The sequence below is a fragment of the Cyprinus carpio genome, chromosome A18 (genome assembly GCF_018340385.1).
Source record: "Cyprinus carpio isolate SPL01 chromosome A18, ASM1834038v1, whole genome shotgun sequence".
Classification (NCBI taxonomy): domain Eukaryota; kingdom Metazoa; phylum Chordata; class Actinopteri; order Cypriniformes; family Cyprinidae; genus Cyprinus; species Cyprinus carpio.
The window spans coordinates 11,030,079-11,045,177 of NC_056589.1; the positions used below are offsets into that span (position 1 = coordinate 11,030,079).

A 15,099-nucleotide genomic window follows, 5' to 3' on the forward strand; every position below is an offset into this window, starting at 1 on the left:
CACTCAGCTGTCACTGGTTAGTAATCATTGCACGCAGTCAATTCCCCATTAGCGTTTGTCATGTCCCTGTGTATTTATACCGGTCTGTCTTAGTATGTGTCACGGAGTCCTTGTTAATCTTCGTCCGTCTCTAGTCTGGTGTCCTAGTCTGGTGTCCTTGTTTGTTTATCTTTGGATATGTTTGGTTTTGACCCCTGCCTGGACTGTTTATTCTTTGGATTGCCCCTAAGTAAAGACGTACTCGCATTTGGAACTCTCACTGTTTCCTTGTATCCCGGACGTGACAGAAGGACTCCGTCAACTTGAGATCCAGCGGTATGTCTGCTCACGTTTCCTCCCCAGCCACAGAGCGGGAGAGGAGCAGTTTTGAGGGAACTCGCCTGGTGGTCTTCCGGGGAACCAGGGAAGGTCGCCGAGGAGGGAGTGGTCAAGAGGAGGTTCAACATCGCTCTCAACCATGGCCCCCCTTCGACCCGGGGCTCGGGTGGGATGGATCAGAGCCACTGTCTCACCATGGCGGACGGAGAGGGGAGAAGCAGCGCACGTCCGTCATGGTCGCAGGGCCAGCGCCACGAGGCAAGATGGACGCCAGCCCAGCGCCACAGCACAAGGTGGTCGCCAGCCCCACGCCACGAGGCCAGATGGCCGCCAGCCCAGCACCACTGCCCAAGATGGCCGCGGAGACATTTTTGGATTACTTCTCCATGTTGAACAAGATCCTAGAGATTCCCAGGAGTGTTCACGTCACGGCTGCTGAGCCAGCGCCACAGCACAGGATGGCCGCTAACCCAGCGCCAATGCCCAAGATGGCCACCAGCCCAGCACAAGATGGCCGCCAGCCCAGCGCCATTGCACAAGATGGCCGCCATCCCAGAGCCACTGCACAAGATGGCCGCCATTCCAGTGCCACAGCACAGGATGGCCGCCAGCCCAGCGCCACTGCACAAGATGGCCGCCAGCCCAGCGCCATTGCACAAGATGGTCGCCAGCCCAGTACCACAGCACAAGATGGTCGCCAGCCCGGTGCCCCAGCACAAGATGGCCGCCAGCCCAGCACCACAGCACGAGATGGCCGAATCCACACCTGTGTCGCCAGACAAGAGGGCCGACTCAATGCCTGAGTCTCCGGACAAGGTACCGCCGACTCGCTGTCATAGAGGGCGGAGGAGGAGACAGGCATCGGCCGTTCCTCAAGGCCCGGAGGCCATTCCCAAGCAGGCCGCTGCCGTCCCGGAGGCCATTCCCGAGCAGCCCGCTGCCGTCCCGGAGGAGGCGCCTGAGCAGCCCGCTGTCGTCCCGGAGGCGGCGCCCGAGCAGCCCGCTGTCGTCCCAGAGGCGGCGCCCGAGCAGCCCACTGCCGTCCCGGAGGCCGTTTCCGAGCAGGCCGATGCGGTTCCGGAGGCCGAGGCGATGCCCGATGCTATTCCGGAGGCCGAGGCGGTGTCCGATGCGGTGCCCGAGACGGTTCCCGAGGCCGAGGCGGTGCCCGATGCTGTTCCGGAGGCCGAGGCGGTGGCCGATGCTGTTCCGGAGGCCGAGGCGGTGGCCGATGCCGAGGCGGGTGCCCGATGATGTTCCGGAGGCCGAGGCGGTGCCCGAGATGGTTCCGGAGGCCGAGGTGGTGCCCGAGATGTTTTCGGAGGCCGAGGCGGTGCCCGATGCTGTTCCGGAGGCCGAGGCGGTGCCCGATGCTGTTGTGGAGCCCGAGGCCGTGACCGAGGTCGTTCCCGATGCCATTCCCGAGGCCGTTCCAGAGGCAGTGCCCGATGCCGGGACCGAGGCCGTTCCCGATGCGAGTCCCGATGCCGTGACCGAGGCCGTTCCAGAGGTGCCCGAAGCAGAGGTGCCTCACGTCTCCACAGGCCGTCCAGAGCACCTTCACGTCTCCACAGGCCGTCCAGAGCACCTTCACGTCTCCACAGGCCGTCCAGAGCGCCTTCACGTCTCCACAGGCCTTCCAGAATGCCTTCACGTCGTCACAGGGCCTCCGGAGGGGCAGGTTCCACTCTGGCTGCTCAAATGGCGGGTTCCTCCCTGGCCGTCGGCACAACCTGAACTGCCTGGTCCCTCGTGGCCTCCTGAACTGACTGATCCACCTTGGCTGCCAGTGGAGCCATCGCTGCCTGTTCCTGTTCCCCTACACGGGCCTGGCCCTCCATCCCTCCCCCTGTTCTACCTCCACCAGTCCACCTCCCTCCTGGTCTTCTGGTTGGTTGTTTGTTGTTGTTGCCTTGTTGTGGTTGTTGTTGTTTTGGGGTTTTTTTTCCTCCACTTCCTGTCCCTGAAGTCTTGGAGTGTCTGCTAGCCACTCCGTAGAGGGGGGGTTATGTCACAGTGTCTGGGTTGTGTTCCCTGGGTAACTACTAGATGTCCTCCTTCCCCACGGTGTCGGTCACTTCCAGAACTACATTCCCCACGATCCCTGTCTCCTCATTGCACTCAGCTGTCACTGGTTAGTAATCATTGCACGCAGTCAATTCCCCAATTTCCGTTTGTCATGTCCCTGTGTATTTATACCGGTCTGTCTTAGTATGTGTCACGGAGTCCTTGTTTCATCCTCGGCCGTCTCTAGTCGTGTTTCTAGTCTGGTTCCTTGTTTTTGTTTATCTTTTGGATATATGTTTGGTTTTGACCCCTGCCTGGACTGTTTATTCTTTGGATTGCCCCTAAATAAAGACGTACTCGCATTTGGAACTCTCACTGTTTCCTTGTATCCCGGACGTGACATGCATAGGTTTATATCCAGTCTATGGTTTTTATATATATATATATATAATTTGTTTTTTATTATTTCTTTTATTGAACTTAAATTCTTGACACAATTCACATTTTGTAAGTAGAAATTGAAACAAGTTTTTAAACATAACTTCTCTCCTCACTCATTTTAGGCTAATTATTTGAGGCCTATACCTACACAAATAACAAAAAGCAATTGATGAATACATCGTTTTTTTATTGAAGTTTGTGACATAATTTCGGTATATATCTGGACTTCACATCCACACCAAAACAATTCTGTGGCGTCAAAAGTCTTGTGTGGAGGCCTTGGATATGTGCCTTGTGTTCAGGAAAATCACAGTATTTTAATGTCATTTTTCTAATCCTATCACCAACCAAAGCTAAGACAGGATATTAGAGAACTAATATCACTAAGATTACATTGATAATTGCAAACATTTTTTGTATTACAAGTTTTCTAAAATGTTATATTTAAATATGCAAATGACCCTGGCATTATTTAATATGTGCTAATTTGCATAAATTTTCTAGTACAAAAATCTGAACACAGGATGAAGTCAGTTTCAAAATTCTTTTTTAATTTTTTTGACATATTAGAGTCAAATGTTTTTACAGAAGGAATTCTGGGTATCTCTTTTTTTGTCACACCCATATTCAGAAAATACTTTGAACAGCTAGAAAACAATATATTTTTCACCCATTTTTGGGGGAATAAAAATGCTGTATTAATCAAGAAAATTATATATGAACAAATCCCTCTGTAAAAACCTTCAGAATATAGACAGGAATAAAAATGTAAAGTTTGGTGTGTGTAATTGCCACTGAATTGGAGATTTATGGCTCAGAGTTGGAGAAAAAAACTCATTTTGAGAAAACGGCCTTTAAAAATATGTATTGTTATTGAAATCTATTGACACAAATAGATAAAGTGCTATAAAAGAAACACTTAAACGTGTCTTTTGGATGTTTTCTTTTCCATATGTCTGAAAAAACACTATATTTAGAATTTTGGGCTTTTTGTGCTTTTCATATTGACAGTGCTGATAAAACCCAATTTTTGCCTGCAGTGTCTCCCCTTAAAAAAGCGAAAAACAACACTGATAATCAAAATAAAATGTGTAATTTAATTCATGTTAATTAATTCACAACCATTTTGACGAATTTGACAAATTTAAATAGAAAATTTAGAAATTAACTAAGAAATTTAAAATCTTACTTTTTACTTTTTTCCTTTCAGAAATATTTAATAAATGATTACATCACTATCCAATACCAGCAATAACAATGAATAAATGAACAAATCAATGCAGTTAATAAAAATAATTTAATTTTTAAAAAAAAAAAATTTTTTTAAAAAAAACCCACAAATATAAAAAAAACATCAACGTATACTCTTATAATTTATGTATATTACATATTTTAAATGCAGTGACAATAAACTATATATATAACTGTATGTGTGTGTGTGTGTGTTGTGTTGTGTGTGGTGTGTGTGGGTGTGTGTGTGTATGTAGACCAATATTAGTGTTGTCAAATGATTAATCGCATCCAAAATAAAAGTTTTTGTTTACATATTATATGCGTGTGTACTGTGTATATTTATTACGTATATAGGTTTATCAATTTGCACTGGCTACCAATAGCTTGAATGGCATAAAAGTCCAAGGCATATAATGCTCTTGCCTACAAACCACACCACTGGTCCTCGGCACCCCTATATTCAGTTACTTCTAGACGTATGTTGCCTCATAGAGCTTGCGTTTCTGCCAAGTGAACATCACTTTATTGCGGCCAATCCACAAAGAGGCGAACAAACTCACTTTCACAGAATTTTTAAAATAAATGTTCCCTCCGTGAGCTGGAATGAACTGTCCCCACTCAATCCAGCGAGGCCCTGAGCCATCTTCAAGAACCGGCGAAAACACATATTCTCATCTTTTATTTGACCCTCCCCCTCAACTCTTCGCTCTTCTATTCTAATTCTATTACTTTCAAAAAAAGACTAGAATTTAGACCTGCACTCTATTCATTTACGTACTACTACTACTTGGTTCTTAAATAAATACAATCATTAAAAATCAACACTAGCTTATCCATTCTTTTTGTATTCTATGTAAATTTTCTTTTTTTGTTAAAAAAATATAATAATCAAAAAACTACTGTTACGTTACTCGCGTTAAAGTCAACTGTGACTTGTTTTTAGCATTGATTATTGCTCTTTTTGCTGCTTTGATTGCTTCCATTGTCCTACAAGTCCTGTGAGTCGCTGTTTAATAAAGACTCATGTACTAATGTAATGTATATAAATACAAACACTATTAAGGAAAAAATTTTTTGTTGATATTTAAATTTACTAATAAAATATAAGAATATACATGTATTTTTGGTCAATAGAACAGTATATATATATAAATATAACTGTATGTTTGGTGTTATATATATACATAATAATTGACACAGGTACCAGCACATATTTTTTATGGACCAATTTATTGTTTTCATTCACTGTCCATTTTAGGCAGAAATCTACTTTTAGTGCAACAATTGCATGTAAGAACAAAAAAGGGGGGGCCCCAGGTTTTTTTGTTTTGTTTTTTTGGGGCAACAGCCCACAGAAAATCCTCATGGCCCGCAATGCACCACCTGCTATGGGTCGCCGAATGGGCTAACCCAAAGGGGGGGCTTCCCCACGCGGCTTGCCCACACACCCATACAAAGCCTCACACTCTGTGGGACCCGCATGGGCTAACCTGGGCCCACGTGGGTTTAGTGTGGGTTGCTCTGCCCCTCTGTCTCACAGAAAACCCGCAGTGGGCCTGCGGTGCATGTTTGCTGGTAGTCAGTACCTGCAGCAAAAGTTTTGTATGTATTCATGTCCAGACGTTTTATAATTCATGTTGGGATGGCATTTTTGGATGTACATCAGGGTTTTTTTGCTTACGATTCCCGCTCTAAAAGTGTTATGGGAGTGGAGGGAGCGCCACTAGTTCGACCTTATGGTTTAGAATAACTAATAGGGTGATAACTTGTTGATACGTCTGCAAAAATTCCAAACGAATGTCCAATAAAAAATAAATAAAATAAAATAAAAACCCTCTCGTTTGTCCTTTTGCTTCCTGACTGCGCTTGCAGCCTAGTTCGCTAGTGCCGCGCCGACCCGGACTGCCATAAACGGAAAATGCAAACAGCAATTTTTAATTTACTTTTAATTCTTCCTTTGTAATTCGAAAACAAGAAGAGAAACGGCACACATCGGAATAAATGCGGGCCACCACGCCGGCGGCGACGCGGGACTCCTCCTCCAGGGGACTTTGAAAAAGGATTTTTGCCAGAAATGGAAGCAAGTTCAACAACTTGCCAGCACCTTCTGGGAAAAGGTGGGCGACGTGAGTTACCTAAAGTCAATCTTCAAAGGTCCTCCGCAAAACTGAATGGCACACGAACCAGCCTAACATCAGGGAGGGTAGATATTGTACTTATGAAGCACGAGGCCTCAAGTTAAGAGAAATGACTGGCCGATGGTGCTCTAGTCACTAAGGTCTTCCCAGGCGAGATTTGAAAAGGGTCAGGAAAATTGAAATTCAATGTCACCAGGATGGGGAAGTGTAAACTTATCCTGAGACCTGTATCCCCCAGTGATTCTTCTTTCTGTCATCAGAAGACACGAATGAAAATGAATAATGTTCTAACAGAACAGTTCATTGTTCAGTAGTGGTTATTTCTAAAAAATACCAGAGGGGGGAGTGTTCTGACTATTTATGTAGTCCATTTAATTTTGGTTTATTTAATGGGTTAAGATGCATTCATTTTGACTTAGGTTAGATGTTCCCGTGGTGGGCCATTTTAGTTTTCACTTCTCCACAGCAGTGATGCAGCAGAGATGTCTCTCTCTGATAGTAAAAGATATATTCTTCTGTTATTTCCATGTTCCAAAGAGGGCCATCGTCTGTAAGTTTGTTTACTTTAATATCATCCATGTTAAAAAAAAAAAGAGTATTTCATAGGATTTAAGGAAAACATTTGCTATTTGATGTTACATTTTTAAAAGAGAAGACTATTGTTGTCTTTCTTACTATTTACTTTTTATTCATACTTAATACTTAATGTTACAGTTTTCTGTTGTATTGTATTTTCACAAAAATGTACGTTGTGGGAAAGAAGACTTTCTAAGTGTATAAACACACCGAAAAAGAAAAAGAACCTTTTTTTGTTTCGACTTTTTCTTCAACCCTCATCCTGTTTAACTAGCTGTTGAGGTGCAACAAACATGGAAATAATACACATAATACGTCTTCTAGTCCTTTTTCCTTTTTATTTTAACATATTTTTTTTTTACCCACCCCTGCATGGACTTTTTATTCTTTGGATTGCCCCTAAATAAAGACGTACTCGAATCGCATTTGGAACTCTCACTGTTTCCTTGTATCCCGGACGTGACATGCATAGGTTTATATCCAGTCTATGGTTTTTATATATTAGGTTCTAATTTCTATATATGGTTTATATATTATATATATATTTTTTGTTTTTATTATTCTTTTTTATTGAACTTAAATTCTTGACACAATTCACATTTTGTAAGTAGAAATTGAAACAAGTTTTTAAAACATAACTTCTCTCCTCACTCATTTTAGGCTAATTTTTTGAGGGGCTACTCTATACCCTACACACAATAAACAAAAAGCAATTTTTACTATGAATATACGTTTTATTGAAGTTTGTGACATAATTTCGGTATATATCTGACTTCACATCCACACCAAAACAATTTCTGTGGTCAAAAAGTCTTGTGTGGAGGCCTTGGATATGTGCCTTGTGTGTGCCTCAGGAAAATCACAGTATTTTTATGTCATTTTTCTAAAAGCTAAGACAGGATATTAGAGAACTAATATCACTAAGATTACATTGATAATTGCAAACATTTTTTGTATTACAAGTTTTCTAAAATGTTATATTTAAATATGCAAATGAGGCATTATTTAATATGTGCTAATTTGCAGAAATTTCTAGTACAAAAATCTGAACACAGGATGAAGTCTTTCAGTTTCAAAATTCGTCTTGTTTAATTTTTTTTTGACATATTAGAGTCAAATGTTTTTACCAGAAGGAATTCTGGGTATCTCTTTTGTCACACCATAAAATCAGAAACAATACTTTGAACAGCTAGAAAACAATATATTTTCACCATTTTTGGGGGAACTTAATATAAAAATGCTGTAGTATATATATCAAGAAAATTATATATGAACAAAATCCCTCTGTAAAAACCTTCAGAATATAGACAGGAATTAAAAATGTAAAGTTTGGGTGTGTGTAATTGCCCACTGAATTGGAGATTTATGGCTCAGAGTTGGAGAAAAAAAAAAAAAACTCATTTTGAGGAAACGTGGGGAAAAACGGCCTTTAAAAATATGTATTGTTATTGAAATCTATTGACACAAATAGATAAAGTGCTATAAAAGAAACACTTAACGGTGTCTTTTGGATGTTTTCTTTCCATATGTCTGAAAAAACACTATATTTATATTTTGGGCTTTTTGGCTTTTCATATTGACAGGTGCATGAAAAAACTCTGTTTTTGCCTGCAGTGTCTCCCCTTAAAAAAGCGAAAAACAACACTGATAATCAAAATAAAATGTGTAATTTAATTCATGTTAATTAATTCACAACCATTTTTGACGAATTTGACAAATTTTAAATAGAAAATTTAGAAATTAACTAAGAAATTTTTAAAATCTACTTTTTTTTTTCTTTTTTCCTTTCAGAAATATTTAATAAATGATTACATCACTATCCAATACCAGCAATAACAATGAATAAATGAACAAATCAATGATCTGTTTATTAACATGATTTTATTTTGACAAATAAATAATTTGTTTTAATAATAGCCTAAAATGTATTAACAACAGCACTGTATACTCTTATAATTTATGTATATTACATATTTTAAATGCAGTGACAATAAACTATATATATAATGTATGTGTGTGTGTGTGTGTGTGTGTGTGTGTGTGTATGTAGACCAATATTAGTGTTGTCAAATGATTAATCGCATCCAAAATAAAAGTTTTTGTTTACATATTATATGCGTGTGTACTGTGTATATTTATATATATATATATGTCCCGAAAACAAACAAAAAATACAGTAAATTCAAAACAAAATTCAATACACTAATGTTTGCCTACAAAACCACCACTGGCTCTGCACCCCTTTATTCATTACTTCAGACTTATGTGCCCTCTAGAAGCTTGCGTTCTGCAAGTGAACATCACTTTATTGTGCCATCCCAAAGAGGCACAAAATCACTTTCAAGGACTTTTAAAATAAATGTTCCCTCCTGGTGGAATGAACTGCCCAACTCAATCCAAGGAGCTGAGCATCTTCAAGAACCGGCTAAAACACATATTCCATCTTTATTTGACCATCTAACTCTTCGCTCTCTATTCTAATTCTATTCTTTAAAAAAAGACTAGAATTTAGACCTGCACTCTATTCATTTACTTACTACTTGGTTTCTTAAAAAATAAAATAAATAAAAATAACACTAGCTTATCCATTCTTTTTGTATTCTATGTATTTTCTTTTTATTATATAATAAAAAAAATACATGTTACGTGTACTGCGTTAAGCTAACTGTGACTTGTTTTAGCATTTGTATTATTGCTCTTTTGCTGATTTTGATTGCTTCCATTGTCCTAAGTCCTGTGAGTCGCTGTTGATAAAAGCATCATGACTAAATGTGAATGTATATAAATACAAACACATATTTAAGGAAAAAATATTTTGTTGATATATTAAATTTATAATATAAAATATAAGAATATAAATATATAAATGTATTTTTGTTCAATATATACAGTATATATATATATAAATATATACTGTATGTGTGTGTATTTATATATACATAATAAATATATACACAGTACACACACATATTTTTATGGACAATTTATTGTTTTCATTTCACTGTCATTTTAGCAGAAATCTAATTTTAGTGCAACAATTGCATGTAAGAAAAAAAAAGGGGAGCCCCAGGTTTTTTGTTTTGGTTTTTGGGGCAAGCCCACAGAAAATCCTCATAGGTCCCGAAATGACACCACTGCTATTGGTCCCGAATGGGCTAACCCAAAGGGGGGCTTCCCCACTGCGGGCTTGCCCACACAAAACCCATAAAGCGCAAAACTGCTGTGGGACCCGCATGGGCTAACCTGGGGCCCACGTGGGTTTAGTGTGGGTTTGCTCTGCCCACTCTGTCTCACAGAAAACCCGCAGTGGGCCTGCAGGGGCATGTTTGCTGGGTAGTCATTACCTGCAGCAAAAGTTTGTTGTATTCATGTCCAGACAGTTTTATTAATTTTGATGGCATTTTTGGATGTACATCAGGGTTTTTTGCATTACGATTCCGCTCTAAAAGTGGGTAGGGGAGTGGAGGGAGCGCCACTAAGTTCATTTATGTTTAGAATAACTAATAGGGTGATAACTTGTTGATACGTCTGCAAAAATTCCAAACGAATGTCCAATAAAAAATAAATAAAATAAAATAAAAACCCTCTCTTTCCTTTTTGCCTCCCTGACTGCGCTGCCGCCTAGTTCGCTAGGCACGCGCCGACCCTGACTGCCATTAAACGGACAAATGCAAACATCAATTTTTATTTACTTTTAATTATTCTTTTGTAATTCGAAAACAATAAGATAGAACGGCTTAAAAACAAAATCAGGTTGACTATTTATTTACAATATTTACCAACATTATCCCATAGACAAACTGTAAAATAGTCAATAAATGACAAAATGAGACAGAGCGCAAGAGCAAAATCAGGTTCACAACCCCCTCCCAATCAGTCTTGTTAATATTTAGATATGTTTTAAGTGTCATTAATGTAAAATACTAATCAAATAATTTATTTTAAACTGTAGTTGAAGTTGAGTTTTGCTGAATAGTCGAATAACTGACAAAAACTAGATTAATTAAAACTGTTTCAGCTGACTAAATCTCACTAGTGTTAATATTCAGATCAAATGACAAACAAAAAAAAAGCGTAGTTATAGATAGCAATAGACACACACTTAGATTGTACCAAGCAAAATATTATTATTATTATTATTATTATTATTATTATTAGTATTATTATTATTATTATTATTTATTTATTCTATTTATTTGTTGAAGAACACCAGATTCTTAGATTTTTTTTCTAGCGATGTTTCAGGGCGTCGTTATTGGTGTTTGAAATCTTAGAGTATTATTAAAGAGTATTTAATAAGAGTATTTATTAATAAATGAGTATTTAATAATAGTACTCTTATTATACTTACTGTTGTTTGAAATCTTAGAGTATTATTAAAAACTATATTTATACCGAACATTTTATAATACACCTCTGCATGATCCCCCAAATTACAGCACACACACAAAAACAAACAAAAAAAACCTTCAAGTGACATTTACGAAAAAACAAAAAACAGTCTAGTTAATGCAACTTGATATAAATTTATCATGAGATTGATATTGTCAGATAATAATAATAATAATAATAATAATAATAATAATAATAATTTTCTGTAGTGCTGGTTGGCACTGGTAATTTTACAAAAGTTGAAACCCTAAAGAAAAAAACAACGAAAATGGTTTGTCTTGTTATTATGAACTCTATCAACAATTAATACACTTATAGACATTCCTCTAAAGAAGAGCTGGTATTATAAAATATGCCCATTTATAAACACAGATTATCTGAACAAGAAATGCATAAGAATATCCTCAGGCCTCAGCAGAACTCAGATTTTCATGACATGTTTTTAAAAAGATTCTTATATTTCTTATTTAAAAGTTAACCAATTTCAAGCATACAAGTCAGTAATAGATAACAAAAAGTTATTTAGAAAGTTTAATTCTCGTTTAGGAAGGTGTACAGATCAGAATGCTGGATTAAATACATTATCCTCTATAGGAGCATGGAGTCTTTTACCAGCCTGTTTGGTATACTCTCTTTGGTATCCTGGTGACAAATTCAATGGACAGCTTTTGAAAAGTGATGAGAGCGTGCTATGCACCAGTGTCATCAGAGTACAGTAGGAACACTCTGTGCTTTGTCCCCTTCCAGCTGATTCTCAGAGGAACAGCTACATGTTCTCTGAGCAAGCTCTTCAACTCACTTACGCGTAACCGAGCTGGAATGTTACTCAGGGATATAGTGGTGACATAAGTTTTAGGAAATTTGCACTCAAATCCAGCACACCTGTTATCTTCAGAAGCTAAATGTTCACATTACAGCTCAGCTTTAGGATGACAATTAGGCTGCCATTTAAGCTCTTTGGATTTCTTAGTTTGATCCTCTTCAGCAGGTGTTGTCTTTAAAGCAACATCTTTCCCAGCTTCCTGCTCCAGTGTTCTTAGTTTCTTCAGAATGGGTATTTTCTTCAGTATTTCTGTGTGTAACTGAAAGCATATAGTAAGTTATATATAAGTTATTATAATTAAGTTAATCTGAAGAGATCATCTGAAAAGAGTTTGATTTTTCTTGTTAAGGTAGTTAAGGTATTTCTCAGGAATTTTATGAACTCAGACCACACTGTAAACCTGTGATGCTGCAATGGTAGCTGATGTGATGGGAACCTTATCAAACTGTGACATGCTACAAACATCCCTAGAAAAAATAAAAATAGGATGAAAAAGCCTCAAGCTGCCTCATCCCATGCATAAAATGGGAGACAAGTAAATGTAGTCTCAAAGAAACACCTCCAACCACTATGTGCTTAATATAAAATTATGTCACAAACACTTTAAGAGTGCAGAGGGCTGTGCCTCCAGAAAAACACTCATAAAAACTTCATCACTCAACAGACCGGGCCGTGAACTGGGTCCAAAATACTGTTCCCTGTACCAGGCTGCAAATATTCTACACTGCAAAGGAAATCTTCACATTAAAAATGGACTCTTCCACCACAGATATAAAGGGCCACGTTCACCATACCCAAAGTTTCCACATGCTTGGTTGAGGATTTCATATTGTGCCCCGAGCCTGAGACAAGAGATTGTCTCTGACTGGAATCTCCTAAGGAGGTTCCTCCAAAGGGATACAAGATCAGAGAACCAAACTCAGGATGGTCATCGTGGTGCCACTAACAGATGACAAATTTAGTCTTCCCATACACTAGCCAGGACTGATGAAATCAGCTTGACTTGTGGAAAAGTAATACAAGAATGTCCTCAGCCACAAATGAACTAGAGCATCCAGTCCAAAAGCTGCTGGAAGCAACAGGGAGAACCTGAGATTTTATTGAGCTGTCTCTCTATTAGCTGTCTAAGATGTATCACTCCCTGATGAGAAAAAAAAAAAAAAAGCAAACAAACAAAAAAAAAAACCTGGAATGATGGTGCAGGTGCTCTGTTGTGAGCCACCGGTAATTAGGGTTGCATGTTATACACATGTACATGTAATATCGTGGTACTAAAGGCAGTACACAGTTTTAATTGTCAATTTTAACACTCATGTCTGGAGAAAAAAAAAAAAAAACATTACAAGAGAGTATTTGCCATGCTGTGCCATGTGTAGTAAATGCTGTGTAGAAATGAGCCTTATAGTATTGAGTGTTTCCCAATGTTTCACTTCATTTTGCAATGAGTTGGACATCGTTGTTGGTAATGCAGTTTGTCAGGAAAAAGGGACTGAAAAGATTTTGAAAATATTTAATCTCAAACATTAACACCATAATATTTTTATATAAGAATATATTCTATCAGTTTGTCCATTGATCATTTGCACGAAGGCTTTAGTGCCATGTAAAAAAAAAAAAAAAAAAAAAAAAACGTCCCAAGAACAATATATTAAACCTAATTAAAAAAAAATACATGTCCCCACCACTTTTTTTTAAAGTAATTGAAAAATATATTGCGGAAAGTATGTATTATTTTTATTTTTTTTGCCGAGGACCATCATGCACTGACAGCGAGCAGCCAGTGGCCCATTGGTTTGCCTCCTGTATTGACAGTGTAAACATCCAATCACAATGTGCTATAGACAGAGGATGAAATATTTTGCTCCACCTACAGTACAGGTCAAAAGTTTGGAAACATTACTATTTTTAATGTTTTTGAAAGAAGTTTCTTCTGCTCATCAAGCCTGCATTTATTTGATCAAAAATACAGAAAAAACAGTAATATTGTGAAATATTATTACAACTTAAAATAATAGTTATCTATTTGAATATACTTTAAAAAAATAATTTATTCCTGAATTTTCAGCATCATTACTCCAGCCTTCAGTGTCACATGTAACATCCAGTCTATCACATGATCATTTAGAAATCATTCTAATATTCTGATTTATTATGAGTGTTGGAAACAGTTCTGCTGTCTAATATATTTGATGAATAAAAAGTTAAAAAGGAACTGCATTTATTCAAAATAAAAAAATAAAAATTCTAATAATATATATTCTAATAATATATTTTCTTTACTATCACTTTTTATCAATTTAACACATCCTTGCTGAATAAAAGTATTGATTTAAAAAAAAGAAAACAAAAAATTACTGACCCCAAATTACTGACCAGTAGTGTATATTGTTATTAAAAAATATTTATATTTTAAAAACATAGCTTCTTTTTTTTTTACTTTTTATTCATCAAAGTATCCTAAAAATACGGAAGAGGATTAGGGCCAAGCAATAATAAAAAAATAAATAAAACCATCTCGAGATTAAAGTCATTATATTGCGAGATTAAACTCGTTAAATTTCGAGAAAAAAAGTCGAAATACAATCTTGAGAATAAACTCATTAAATTTCGAGAATAAAGTCGTTGTGTTTCGAGAAAAAAAGTCGAAATGAAATGTAGAGAATAACGCATTCGATCAGTGTTCATTGCATAGCCTATATCTTTCAGTAACAAAGAAATACTATCAACTTTAGCTAATTATGACACAATAATAATTAGCACACAAACTTTAAAGTGAATTTGCAAGCGGCTAGGTCTTTTTAGAAGAAAAAAATCAGTCCAATTTGCGCGATGTAGGCTACTCGCTTTTGTCCAACATGAAATGACAACCAGAGGACAAATGCAAGGTTATCGCTGGCTGCACCCAAATGCACTCTGGCACTTGGACAGCTATGATAAATTAAAACTGTACGGCATTGCCATTAATGGCGTGTAATGTAACTCGTAATGTAATGTTATTCTCAAGATTGTATTTCGACTTTTTTCTCGAAATTTAAAGAGTTTAATCTCGCAATATAATGACTTTAATCTCGAGATGGTTTTATTTTTTTATTATTGCTTGGCCCTAATCCTCTTCCGTATAAAAAAGTATCACATGTTCTGAAAAAATATTAAGCCGCAGAACTGTTTCCA

At 37.8% G+C, this 15,099-nt stretch overlaps 1 protein-coding gene across 2 annotated transcripts in view; it reads right to left on the reverse strand.

Moving 5' to 3' along the window:
* Positions 1 to 11,427: 11,427 nt before the first annotated feature.
* Positions 11,428 to 15,099, reverse strand: part of mthfsd (methenyltetrahydrofolate synthetase domain containing) — a 77,313-nt gene continuing 73,641 nt past the window's right edge. Inside the window, exon 9 of one of the 2 annotated variants that reach the window (XM_042774991.1) lies at positions 11,428 to 12,187. In XM_042774991.1, the coding sequence (XP_042630925.1) occupies positions 12,087 to 12,187 (101 nt within the window). In that variant the 3' untranslated portion in view covers positions 11,428 to 12,086. The remainder of the gene's footprint in view (positions 12,188 to 15,099) is intronic. The other variant, XM_042774992.1, reaches the window with a different exon arrangement.